This window comes from Gadus macrocephalus, chromosome 17 (assembly GCF_031168955.1).
Source record: "Gadus macrocephalus chromosome 17, ASM3116895v1".
In the NCBI taxonomy this organism is placed as follows: Eukaryota; Metazoa; Chordata; class Actinopteri; order Gadiformes; family Gadidae; genus Gadus; species Gadus macrocephalus.
This window is the reverse complement of record NC_082398.1, coordinates 15,943,288-15,956,968: the sequence shown is the minus strand read 5'-3', so window position 1 is coordinate 15,956,968 and position 13,681 is coordinate 15,943,288. Positions and strand designations below refer to the sequence as shown.

The following is a 13,681-nucleotide window of genomic DNA, read 5'->3' as shown; positions in this document are numbered from 1 at the left end:
GTACTGGAATTCCGAGCGCGGGTGGTGACGTACATCATTCGCGTGGAAAGCAACATTATCAAACTTCTTCACGAAAATGTTTAGTTTTCTTTGCATGAAAAATTATCACTTAAATCCACCAACAACATATGTGTAATCCAGGGCATATAAAGAATGGGACCAGAAAATAATTACTTTCTCTCCATTGAAACCCATTCATATTTTTCGATCTCATAGGTCCCATGGGCCCTACCGGAAGAGGCATGACTGATACACAAGAAGGCCAAATATCTCTTACTTAGCCAACTCTAGTGGACCATCAAGGAACTTTGCACATATATTTCCACATTGGAAACCCATGAGAAAAAAATTAACAAATTAAGTTCAAAGCAACCATTGAAGGAAAACTTTATTGGGCAGGTAGCCCTACAAAAATAATTTACCCCTAAATGTTTTCTAAAGGTTTTTCTTTCAAACCATTAAAAAAAACTGATTTAATTGATCAACCTTCGTTGGTTCCCTCCAAGTTGATGGGGGAGAAATACACCGGTAACTCCATCTCCTCTAGCGGCTCAGTCTCTGTCTTAACCGGGTGTGTCTGAAGGGTGGCAGCGCTATTTAACTCGCACATGCTCGCCCTCCACTCGTCTCCCGTTCCTCCTCCCCCCCCAGCTGGCATCCTCCGACTCTTACTGGCCCTCCTTTGCTTCCGAGAGTTCTTCATATACGAGCTCGGGCCGGCCCCGCTGCTACAGGGCTCACTGGACATCTGGAAGCGAGGGAGCATCTGTTGTGAAGGAGGAGCGAGGAGCCAAATTCATTTTTTTGTATTTCCAACAGTCCAACAATCAATAAAAAAACAATCCTTGTGCAAGTGCATTCACTCACCTGGCAATAAAGCTCTTTTCTGTTCCCGATCTGACTTCTCTTGGCATCTTCTTCAACAGCTTTGAACACCAGGTCGGTGACATCTCGTCTGAGCTTCATCAGCAGCAGGGGGTCCTGGATCTGCTGCATGTCTGCCAGCATGATGTCGGTGAACTGCTGCAGTACCATGTCGTGCCTCAGGGCGTGGGGCGGGGGAAGGTCATTGGACAAGAGGTCTTCGTCGTTCTCGCCTTTCAAGCGGAAAGAGATGGCCTGCTCTGTGATCTCCGGCGGGGTGAGAGGATGGTAGTGCGAGAAGAGGTTTGAAGTGGAAGCAGCTGAATCATACTCAGGCGCACCCTCCTCTTCTTCCTCACCCTCTTCCTGAAAAGCATATGTTCTTTTAAATGCATGATTGAAATATCCAGATCTTTCTTGAGCTGGGACTGTGTAATAGACTCTTATTATATCCCGTCATTGGGTCTGTCTACCTAGTCTGACTAAATGTGGTCTAGCTCCCTCATTTCTGTTGGGTGATTTGATTCGTGTTTGCAACCAGAAGTTGGTCCCTGAAGCTTTTTCTGCCTTTCGAGACTGTAAGCCAAGGATACTGTCTAAAAGTCTGAAAAAAAAAAAAGAAGTCAATAATCTGGGCCTTGTTTCCCGATAACGATGGATCCACGCTCATACGATAATTCTCACGATGGATCTTGCGAACCATCGTAAATTTCTTCGGAGCGTTTCCTGAAACTTCTCTTAACATGAACGCGCGTGCACTGCACTAACGACGTTCGTAGGATTGTAACTGTCCACTGATAAGGTGCTGAAATGGGCTCTGTAGGAGGGGGAGACGCAGGAATGTCGCAGGAAAATGGGGTTCAAAAGGGTTAAAATACCTCCCCATCAAGGCCAACAGTAGCCTGGCTTCGCCCACCTAAGTACTTCCGCTCAATTTGAATTTCCCTTCAGTACTAGGTCTGGACCTGCTGTATGTAATTTGGTTTTCTGCGCTACCACAGCGTGCGCCCAATCAGCGAACAGAGGGCGTGTCTGAGAAGAAGAAGAAGCCTGTTAATCACCACGAGGCATTTGGTACAGATCCGAAACGACCGAAGCGGCGTGTTGTCAACGATTAGACCCAGCTTCGAAAGTTGACTGCATACATCATCTCTGGCCTTACTATAAAATATTGATTTACAATGTGCAATTTTTCCCCGATAAATTAAATTCGACGAACAAAACCTACAGCTGTCGTTGACGTACATTTTCGTGCAGACGCGCAAGGTGTTTGGTTTGTGTACAACCTGCGCGTGACTCCCGGCGCATGACATACGTCACAACCAAACGTTAGCGATTGGTTATGGCAGATCCAGAGTGGCACTGGGCAGATCCAATCATTTTAAACTTCAACAGACACCCGCCTTCAAGTGAGTTAACGTTTGTCAATTGATTAGGTCCAGACTCTCTGTACAAATGAAATGAAATGAAGTGAAGTACGAGAGTCTGGTAGAACCAGGCTAGGCCAACAGCAGAGTAGCCTACGGAAAGTATAGACTGCAATAATTTGAATGCTATTAAAACACAATTGATTAGGCCTAGGCCGACATATGCTATATCAGTCCTAATCCTGAACACACTGTGCTCGTACATTTTTTCAAGGCATTTTTCCCCCCTGAAATAATTCCATATTACAAAAATCAAGAATAGCTTGTGTGACAACTACATTTATCTTAATGTGCTGATTTCTGAAACATGCTTTGCTCAGCAAAGAGAGCCGACTTTATCTGATTCGGTTTCATAAGGTTTAATTGACTAATTACTTGGCCCATGTTGTTGGGCAGGATGATGTATAGGCCTTTTTACACTGCCAAGCCGGTTCGGTCGCAGTTTGGCACGCCCGGCGATTTCACCGTCTTATCTCAAGTTTCCTCTGTAAAACCAATGGGGTCAAATCCCCCGTTCGTCACGGAGGGCTTTTTTGGTTCACTGGAGAAGGCGGGGCTGCGCACGGAGTCTAGACCTGAATAATTAGCATACTCCCGAATGTTTTTATTTTTGTATGAATGACACCCGCATGCAAGAATGAGTTCACGTCTGAGTGTTGGCTACAAACGCGATGAACGATTTACAAGTGCAAAAACGGCAACATATTCTTTATTTTGCTGACCATAGTTTTTTTATCCCGACAAAAGCCTCGTAAGGAAAGTTCCTCTGCGTCTCTTTTTCGTAGATCGCACCATCTTTCAAGGTCTTTGTATAATGCGACTGCATAACCATCTCTCACATGATCAGCAGCTTGCGGATTACACTTTCTCTCCTGTTAGAACTGCTCATGATGATATCGCTGCGTTGTCTCTCTGTAGAGACTCGACTAGAAACGATGGTTTTGTTATTATAATTCTAGTTCTATGATTGTAGGCGTAGCCGTCTAGGCTTCGCCTTATGGGCTTGTCCTGTGAAAATTTCAAACTATGCACCAATCAGCATGGGCACCGCCCACATTTCCCACGGTATCGTGTCTATCTAACGCGGTGTATACCGTCGCTCATCCTCCACGCTTTTCTTTCAGCATTTGGAGGGTACAGCAGGTGGGAAACTAGACGGCTACGCCTACAATCATAGAACTAGAGTTATAATAACATAAGTATCGTTCTATTTCATGTAGGCTACGCCGTCTAGGCTTCGCCTTATGGGCTAAGGTGAAGCTGCGAGCGGAGCCCGATCAATGTACTCCTGCTGGACCCCAGTCAAAACGACCTAAGTCACCAGAGCACATTAAGACTCAAAAAGCCAAGGAAGTGTAAAACACAACAGCTTGATAAAAAATGAATTCCTACTAGATCAAGCAAGGCAATGATCAAGAGAGAAAAAAAGTGAGTCTGTAAAGACTCCGGCTCTAATCCGTGCTTCATGAAACCCATGAAAAGGAAAAGAAAAACCAGAGCAATACGGTTTCCATTAGGTCCGCTACCACCGGGGGCGGAGCTACGGCTCTCCAATAAGGGCCGTTTCTTATTTGAAAGAAACGGCAGGAGTGCCATACTGGTAAACAAAACCACCTGACAATTGGCGGCCCAATAGAAAAAAAACCCTAACCTGTTTTTCATTTAAAAAAACAGTGGGAGAGTAAGACTGGTAGTTTAGTCCAACTCGCCAGCCAACTCGCCACGCCGCTTTAAAGAACATGTCTATATTCTTAAGCCGTAAAAGGGGTCCCGGACTCCAGCACAGAGTTGCAGAGTGAACCCGTCTAACATGTCTAACATGTAAAAACGGAAAAAAGGGGCCGGGGGAAGACCAAGACGCAGCCGCGCAGATGTCTTCCACCGAAACGCCCTTGAGTAGAGCCGTTGAAGCGGCCACGCTCCGTGTGGAGTGAGCTTTAACGCCCAACGGTGGCGCCAAGCCCTGCCGAGAGTAGGTTAAGCAAATACCCCCACATATCCAGCGAGAAAACCGTTGCTTAGAGAGAGCGCGGCCCCTGCTAGCGTCGCTATAACACACAAACAACTGTTGTGTGGGGCGGAACGCGGCGAGCGATTCACGTACATAGCCAATGCCCGCACCGGGCACAGGAGATGCAACTCCTCCTCCGCCTCACTAGAATGAGGCGGGGGGTGAAAAGCCTTAAGCACAATATCCCTCGACCGAAAATAACTATTAATGTTCTTCGGGAGGAACGCAGAATTAGGTCTGAGCAACGCGAGCTGTCCTCGTTTAGCAACAAGCAACTCGGGCTGACAGACAGAGCGGTTAGCTCACCAGCCCGCTTGCCAGAAACCAAGGCCAACAAGAGCGCCGTCAGGACAGGGCATCCAAAGGGGCCTGAGAAAGAGGCTCGAAAGGATCCCTGGACAATCCGCGCAACACAATGGGTGCCCATCGTGGTGTAAGCACGCGTGAAACAGGCCTGACCTGTCTAGCCCCACGCAAGAATCTCTTGACCAGTGGATGGCTGAAGATCGGTCCACCATCACAGCCTGCATGGCCAGCAGAAACGGCTGCCGCATAGACCTTGATAGTGGAGAAGGCCAAACCTTTCTCCAATAAGTTTTGCAGAAACTAAAGCACGCTTCCCACCTCGCATTGAGATGGGACAGCGTGGTTCCTGTCACACCAATTAGAGAAGGCGCACCACTTCGCCACATAGAGGGAAGAAGTAGAAGGCGTACGAGCACTCTGAATAGTGTTGATAACCGTCTCAGGCAAACCTTTGCCCTGCAGGATCAACCTCTCAGGAGCCAAACCAACAGCCGTCCCGAGACATCGGGCGGGTGGTGCACCGTCCCGTGGGCCTGTGAAAGCGCATCCGGCCTGAACGGTACCAGCCACGGCGCCGACCGCGAGAGCGCGGCCAGCTCTGGAAAACACAGAGCTGAACGGTTCTCCGGGGCCACTATTATCAGGGACATCTCTCCTGTCTGACCCGTTCCAGAAGAGGAAGGATCAGCTGGAGCGGGGGAAACGCATACAAGAGAGCCCGCGGCCAAGGTGTGTGTGCCAACGCATCTACCCCCCCAAGATCCCGAGGGCTGAGGGAGAACCACCACCTGCAGTGCGTGTTCTCCCTGGACACGAAGAGGTCCACCTGCGCCGTCCCGAACCTCTGCCAGATCAGTCTGACAATGTCGGGATGTAATCGCCACTCGTCTCGGCGGGGAACGCCGCGGGACATGAGGTCCGCCCCAAAGTTCTGGGTGCCCGTGATATACAGGGCTCTCAGACTGAGGAGATACTGATGAGCCCAAAGCCAGAGCTCGACCACCTTTCGGTGGAGAGCAGGGGAGCAGACTCCCCCGTCTGTTGATGTACGCCGCCGCCGACACGCTGTCTGTCGTGATCAGAACGTGGCGGCCGCGCACCAGGTGAAAGAAATGCAACAGCACTTTCCTCACAGCGTCGAGCTCCAACACATTTATGTGTGCTGCAGGGGCCGTGTGCCACTCGCCTCCGACCGAGTGAGAGAGGCACGTTCCTCCCCAACCCGTCAACGAGGCGTCCGTGAAGACCACTACGTAGGACGCCACCCTGCCCAGGGGAACAGCCCTGAGAAGGGCGGGCCCAATATTCCAGGTATGGCGACACCGAACGGGGAACGAGGAGCACCCTGAGCTTGTGTCGCCTGGGGTCCAACCGTTGGCAAGCAAACCACCGCTGGAGTCTGCGCATAAAAAGCAGACCCAGGGGGACCACGGGGTGGGCAGCTGCCATCAGCCCTAACAGGTGCATGGTGGACAGTGCGGTCACATTTCTGCGAACGCGAAAACGGGAGAGCGCCGACAGGATGGTGTCTAGCCGAGGAGGCGAAAGCATCGCAGTCATGGTGGCTGAGTCTAGGCAAAGCCCCAAATAGACTGTCTGCCGGCTGGGGAGCGGGAAGCTCTTTTCCCAGTTGATGGCAAAACCCAGGAAGGAGAGATGGTTTATCACCGTCATGGTGTCCCTTCTCGCGGCCTCCTCTGCGTTGCTCAGAATAAGTAGTCGTCTAGGTAGAAGAGAATCCTCTTTCCCTGACGCCTGAGCGGTTTCAACGCCGTCTCCACACACTTTGAGAAGGTGCGCAGAGCCAGGGAGTAGCCGCACGGCAGACACTGGTACTCGTACGCCATCCCCATAAAGGCAAAGCGGAGAAACTTCCTGTGCGCCTGCCGAACAGTGACGTGGAAGTAAGCATCCTTGAGATCCAGGGATGTGAACCAATCGCCCTCTCTCACACACCGGAACAACGATCCGACAGTGAGCATTCTGAATTTCCTCGCGGCAACGAATCTGTTGAACACGTGAAGATCCAGAATAGGTCTCTTTTCCCCTGACTTCTTGGAAACCAGGAAGTAGCGGGAATAAAACCCTAGGTGAGACTTGTGGGGGGGAACGACAGTGATGGCCCCCTTCACCAAGAGACAGGCCACCTCTGCTGCCAGAGCCGTGCTCGCAGCCGGGTCCCGTAGCGTGGTCTCCACCAACCCCAAAAAGGGTGGGGGACGACGCTTGAACTGTATGGGATGGCCCCATCTCAACGTGTTGTCCAACCACGATGGTAGAACGCACCGCTCTTCCCAACACGCATAGCGGTCGGAGAGAGGGCGAGCCGACAGCAGAGGAAGACCGTCCAGGAATAACCCGTATTCCTCGGCCCCTAACGCCTCCACACTGTGTGTGAACCAAGGGGGGCTTCCCATGAAAGGGAGGAGGCTCAGCGAGCGTAGGAGACGTACCAGAACCAGCCGCTGTAAAAACAACGAGCTGCCTAGATGTCGCGCTCGTGCCCGTTGAACAGGGGGCGAGCCGTCCGGTCGCCGCACCTGTGTCCGTGCGCTGTCCGCAGGCTGTAGCCACAGCGTGCGGACCCGTCTCCTCACCTTCCACAAACTTTTGAAGGGAGGTAGAGGGGATAATGTGGGGAACCAGGAGACCGGTACAAGCGGCCGTATCCACGGGCTCGTGCAATAAGACTCTGGTCCGTCCACGAGGCTCCAAGGGACGCCGCTTCTTAGAAGCAGGTGAACCAGAGGCTATGTGAACACGCCGTCCGACCGCCACCCTACAGCCACCGGGCTAAGGGGGGGAAAGAGGCAACATGGAGGAACGCACCACAAGCGTAGGAAAAAAAAAAAAAAGTGGGAGCAAGCTTCCCGGTCCGTGGCGCTGCTCTACCCGTCTGCGGCGGCGGCGGCTGCTACTGCTGCTGCGGCACCGGGGCTGGAGTTGGAGGTGGCCCCTTGGAACGCTGGGACCGGCCTGGACCCCGCTTCCTCCTGGCCTGCTGGTGGGAGGAGCCCGTGAGAATCGCCCCGAACCGGGAACGATTCCACGGACAGACTACTGGTGCGCGAGCACCTCGGAGAAATGGGGCCCAAATAGGCCATCCGGCGCTAATGGGCCCTGGACGAGGCTGGCCCGCTCTCGTTCCGGCACCGCAGTGTGGGAGAGCCAAATGGCCCTCTGGATCATCGTGGCCCACGCCATATGCCGGCCGGCTGAAACGGCTATCGGCTGGCATAGCTGGAGGATGGCGCTGGAAAAGCGGGAAACAGCTAGCCATCTCGCGGCTTCCTCCGGGCCGTAGGCCTCCCTGCCAGTCGACAAGGAGACCATGGCAGAGGAGAGCAGGGCGAGGTTGTTGACCGCCGCCGCGGATTGAGAGGCAAAAACGAACACCCTGTCCGTTAGGCCGACAATCTGTCTCTGGAGGCGGTCGGGGGGCAGCGGCTTTTCGTTAGGGCGCCATCCGGCGCCGGGACAGAGAAGCGCTGCCAGGGGAAGCTCCGGGCGAGGGATCCCCCTCGCCTGAGTATCGGCCCACCCCTCCACGTTGGTGAAATCCGTGAAGGATTTCACCGGGGCCTTCAGGGTCGAAGGGTCCCCACCGGCAGCAGTAAACAGGTGCTGCACAGGCGGGAACAAGGGGCACTGGGTAACCCGCCGGGAAGAAGATGGGGTGCGAAAGCACTCGCCCTACATATCGTCAGATACGGGGACGAGAGGTGGGGCCAGCATGGGAATCCCCTTGATGGCCGCCGCCTCCCCCATGATCTCCCCGAAGAGATCGGCCATCCAGCGCGGTTTCTCGCGTTGGACAACGGTGGCGGTTGTAACCCGGGAGCGGGAAAAACCGGACGCCGAGTCACCGAAGACGTCGTCCAGGGAGGCGCATAGGGGAGGACCTAGCTCCAGGAGCGCTCTCAGGTGGCCCTGAAAAGGGCAGTTTGTCCAAGGCCTCGCCCGAGCCGCTGCCAACGGCTTGGAAGATCCGTGTCGAAGTCCTCTTAATTGTATTCTCGATTCGCTGATAAGCCCAAGTGCTGAAAGAAAAGGGAGGATGAGCGACGGTATACACCGCGTTATATAGACACGATACCGTGTGAAATGTGGCCGGTGCCCACGCTGATTGGTGCATAGTTTGAAATTTTCACGGGAACAGCCCATAAGGCGAAGCCTAGACGGTGTAGCCTACATGAAATGGAACCGCCCGAAACCGTCACTGTAGTACGCAGGACACCGCCCCGCACGATACCGTCGTCTCCCCCCCCCCCCCCCAGCAGTTTCCCGCAGCAGTTTACGTTCACTGCAGAAACCACGATCTCACTTGTCAATTGTGCACTCGACTAAGGTCAGGGATGTTTTTAACTAAATAAATAATGAACTTCATCAAAGCCTCACCGAAACGCCGATAGTGCTTTATGTCAAACAATCGCAACAAAAAACGCCTGCAGAAATTCTCAGACACTCGCTGATCTCAGCATGATTCGTGTACAGCAAAAATCAGAGGGAGACAGCAAGTGCAGCTCGACAGCGACCTCTCACACAAAAGCAATGGAATCATTTGATTTTATTATGCATTTTGAGAGGGTTGCCTTGTGACGTGGCGTTGATCTTGATCGGTACATTTTGGCTGCGCATGTATTTTTGGAAATATAAAATGCTGCAATAAATTATGTTGTTGTTGTCTTCTAACATGTCTATGTCTTTGCTGTTTAAATCTAACAGTAGTCTATGAGTAATATATCGGCAGAAACCACTGTTTTGGGGGTGTTGCGAAATTGCGCCAGCTGGACATTCCGTGGTATTGGTATTGGATGCGTTTTAATAAAACGCATCCAATACACGGAATGACCGCGTATTGGATGCGTTTTAATAAAACGCATCCAATACACGGAATGACCGCTGGTGACACCACTGAGGCTATAGTAGGCTATCGATCTTAGCGCTCTACAAGTAAAGTTCAAAGTTCAAAGTACTTTATTTGTCATTGCCATAAAGACAACGAGACAGTAGAGGCAACCAGACTTACACAGCTAAATAATAATAAATAACAATTAATAAATAGATTCATAAATATCATACATAAAATAATAATAAAAATAATAAAAAGCAATATATCTCCATATCTCCATATTAAGGTGCATCAAGTCTTAGAGTGCAGTCCATGGGGGGCAGGGAGGGCTGGGCCGGGGGCGGGGGGAGATGAAGGGGGGTGGGGAGTGGGGTGGTCAAGCTGTTGAGGAGCCTTATTGCACAGGGATAGAAGCTCTTTGCCATCCTGGAGGTGCGTGCCTTTTTTGATCTGAACCTTTTCCCTGACGGGAGTAACAGGAACAGATGATGGGCAGGATGAGAAGGGTCTGTGAGGATGCGTTTAGAGCGCTGCAGGCAACGGGAGGAGGAGATGGACAAGATGTCGGGCAGCTCTACTCCAATGATCCTTCCCGCTGTTTTAATCAGCCTCTGGATGGCTGCCTGCTCCGCCTTTGTACAGCTGTAGGACCATACATTCAGGCAGTATGTAAGCACACTCTCTATAGCGCAGCGGTAGAAGTTAAACAGCAGCCTCTGAGGAAGGTGTTCTTTCCTCAACTTCCGGAGGTAAAAGAGGCGTTGCTGGGCCTTCCCCAAAACGGAAGCTGTGTTTTTGACCCAGGACAACTCCTCCGTCAGTGTCAGACCCAGAAACTTTAGAGAGGTGACACGCTCAACCTCTTCACCGTTGATGTAGAGTGGGAGATGGTGATTATGCTGGGAAGACTTCCGGAAGTCAATGATCATCTCTTTGGTTTTCCTAATGTTGAGACTGAGGTTGTGCTCAGAACACCAGACTGCCAGGTTTCCCACTTCTTGCCTGTAGGCAGCCTCATCGTTGTTGGAGATGAGGCCAAGCACTGTTGTATCATCTGCAAATTTGAAGATGTAGTTGGATGGGCAAGAGGGAGCACAGTCATGGGTGTAGAGGGTGTATAAAAGTGGGCTGAGCACGCAACCTTGTGGGGCGCCAGTGCTGATGGTCAGATTTGAAGAGTGATGCTTCCCCAGTTGTACACTCTGTGTGCGATTGGTCAGGAAGTCCAATACCCAGTTACACAGTGAAGCATTGAGGTTTAAGTCTTGAAGTTTGGAGATGAGTTTGCCTGGAAGGATCGTATTGAATGCAGAACTGTAATCTATAAAGAGAATACTGATGTAAGTGTTCTTTAACTCCAGGTGCTCCAGTGCAGTGTTAAGCAGCAGGGCTACTGCATCCTTTGTAGATCTGTTCGCTTTGTAGGCAAATTGGTGTTGATCAAAGGAAGCTGGTGTGATGCCTCTTATGTGTTTCATGACCAGCCTTTCCAAGCATTTAGCAGGTATGGGGGTGAGAGCCACTGGCCTATAGTCGTTCAGGCACTTGACTGCAATCTTTTTTGGCACAGGTATAATGGTTGATGCTTTGAAACATAACAAGTAGGAGTCCTCGTTAGCTACGAGTGATTTCACGACGTTCGTTAACGGTGCTTTCGGGAAACGGTGTGAAAACTGTACGACGCTCGTACGACGCACTTCATGAACCACTTAAGGTACGAACACACCAAACGCGTACCCCGCGTATAGACGCGTATAAAATCGGCAATTTTTCCATAGGAAACCATTGGTTTACGCGCGTATGAGCTGCGTACATGCGTTACATGCGCTAAAGCAACATTTTACCCGCGTTAGCGGCGTATGAGCTGCGTACATATACGCGCGTACATATAGTTAAAAAAATTGAACTTTTTACGCTCATACGCATGAGATTAGCCGCGTTGCCCAATCAGCGTTGAGTAGTGACGCTTGCACAGAAGCATACGGCCGACATCTTTCTTTATTCTGGGTGGAAATAGTAACATAGTTACACCATTAAATGCGTTTATGTAAACATTTTTAGCGAGAAATGTGCATTTTACTTTCATAATGTTCGCTCGGTGAATGTGAAGGATGTTTGGTTTGATAGTTATGACGAAGAGGGAACGCTCCGTTCACTTGCATGGACAGAGTCTCTGGTTGCTAAGGAACCTCAACGTCTTGGCGGACTATATCTCTGCTGATCAACACTACGAATGCTGGAAACACACCAGACACACCATGTGAAGTTATTTAACCCGATTATTGTTATTTATATCTGAGATTATTTAATCTAACCCGATCCAAGCTCTATCATGCACCCAAACACGGCGGCGTTTGGGTTTCCTTCCTCGGACTCCTAAATCCAGCGCAGCCACAGGCGCGTAGCTGCGTACGTAGGACCATTTTTGACACAAAATGGTCAAGCAACATTTTAGCTGAGTTACGCGCGTAAATCTTACGCGGGTACGCGTTTGGTGTGTTCGTACCTTTAGGCTAACGATGCTTTCGGAAAACGGGGCCGTGGTGAGATTTAAGAAATCACATTTATGATCTAAAATCACATACTTCATTTAGGGAATTTTGGTTGTACATACTTCATATTTTACAACCCAATGCTATTTTGAGAAGACTCCATTGAGTTGTGGTACTGTGAATTCCTCAGCGTATCCAACCTGCGTTCATTAAAAACCTTGTTTGGCCACGTCTAGCATGATACAAATTATATAACGATTAATTACAAACAACTATCAGAAACCATGACACTAACATCACAATCACTGTTGCCAGATTGGGCCAGGAAAATCAGGCCCAATATGGCAACACCGATCCCAATGCCCCTATGCTTCCGAAATGGAGGCGGTAATGTTGATGTGACGTCTTCATGTACAAGCACATTGATTATCTGCAGGACTTGGAAAAATAAATGATATCGAAACCGATCATAATGGCCGTCCCAAACATTACGTTAATAAACAGGTTCTTACAACTGAATGCAGCGCCGTGTGACCTCCAACCCCCGCGGTGTGTCTCTTCAGGCCGGGCTGCCCAAGCAGCTCCCGGTACACGGCCGGGTGTTTCTTCTCGATGTGCCGCTGCAGGTTGCCGCCGTGGTTGCCGGCGATCCTCGCCTCACAACCCACAATCTGGCACAGGGACTTGTTGGATGCGGGCTCGAAAGTGAAATACTTTCGAATAGGGTTCACTTGATATCTCCCCATGGTCTGAATGATGTAGAACCACAAATACATTTGTTATGCATGCTTTCCTTCACCACAGAGTTGTATAACACCCTTATTGTATCTTAAGTAGAGTAGGCTATACTGCATATAGCCTACCTTCGGTCCTCCGAGGAAAGGTCAATCACAGCCAGTGACAACGATTGTCCTGATACATATATAATAATAATAATACGGTAATAAAGACACGGGAACAGAGTGTTGTTGATGTGATCAGCCAGCTAGCTGTTCTTCTTCTTTTTGGTCTGAATCGTGTCGATGTACTGCCGCCCTCTATTGGATTCACTCAGCGAGAACTAATCTCTACTGGATTCACTACTATCTTTCTAGTACTATCCAACCCTGTGCAAACCCCGTAATAAACCTTGAAACAAATACACCCCCATGATCTCTAAATTACATCGACACTCCGTTATGGTTTATACTGCAATTTGTTTAATTTTAACTCCCACATGGCCACTACTCCAGTTTAAACCACACAGTGGATCAGACGCATCAAAATCAGAATCCTCCCTCTTTTCTTTTCACCTTTTCATTGTGCATCGTCTTTATCACTCTGTTCGACAAGTTGTGTATCAGTCTCCAAAAGCTTTCATGATAAAAGACTGGCGAAGTCAAGCATCTTCCGGTAGAGCCCATGGGAACTATGAGATTGAAAAATATGAATGGGTTACAACGGAGAGAAAGTAATTATTTTCTGGTCAGTCTTTATATGCCCGCGGATTACACATATGTTGTTTGTGGATTTAAATGATAATTTTTCATGCAAAGAAAACTAAACATTTTTGTGAAAAAGTTTGATAATGTTAGGTTTTTTCCAGGGGAAGGATAAAAGCATCGAAAGAGGTGAAAACCATTATATGTTGGGGCATGTGGAGTTTCAGTAATGCCGATGGGGAGATTGTCGGTCTTGTCCACGCCAGTCGCAGGGAGCGTGACGGCACGTAGGCCTACGAGTCTTTCAC

General features: G+C 50.0%; 1 protein-coding gene across 2 annotated transcripts; it reads right to left on the bottom strand.

Moving 5' to 3' along the window:
- Positions 1 to 370: 370 nt before the first annotated feature.
- LOC132475502 (uncharacterized) lies at positions 371 to 12,993 on the bottom strand. 2 transcript variants are annotated; one of them, XM_060076662.1, is made up of 4 exons: positions 12,816 to 12,993; positions 12,465 to 12,701; positions 868 to 1,230; positions 371 to 748 (listed from the first exon to the last, which is right to left on the bottom strand). In XM_060076662.1, the coding sequence occupies exons 2-4, from the start codon at positions 12,696 to 12,698 to the stop codon at positions 482 to 484; spliced, it is 864 nt and encodes a 287-aa protein (XP_059932645.1). In that variant the 5' UTR covers positions 12,699 to 12,701; positions 12,816 to 12,993; the 3' UTR covers positions 371 to 481. The 2 variants fall into 2 exon arrangements, with proteins under 2 accessions (XP_059932645.1, XP_059932644.1); XM_060076661.1 differs by having other exon boundaries at positions 371 to 766; positions 12,816 to 12,983.
- Positions 12,994 to 13,681: the final 688 nt, after the last annotated feature.

Bases quoted from the DNA above. Each gene is read 5' to 3' on its own strand.
- LOC132475502 (XM_060076661.1), bottom strand. From the start codon at position 12,698: ATGGGGAGATATCAAGTGAACCCTATTCGAAAGTATTTCACTTTCGAG. The intron at 1,231-12,464 runs GTAAGAACCTGT...TATGCTTTTCAG, and splicing joins ACACGGCGCTGCATTCAGTT to GAAGAGGGTGAGGAAGAAGA. The intron at 767-867 runs GTGAGTGAATGC...CCTTCACAACAG, and splicing joins GAAAAGAGCTTTATTGCCAG to ATGCTCCCTCGCTTCCAGAT.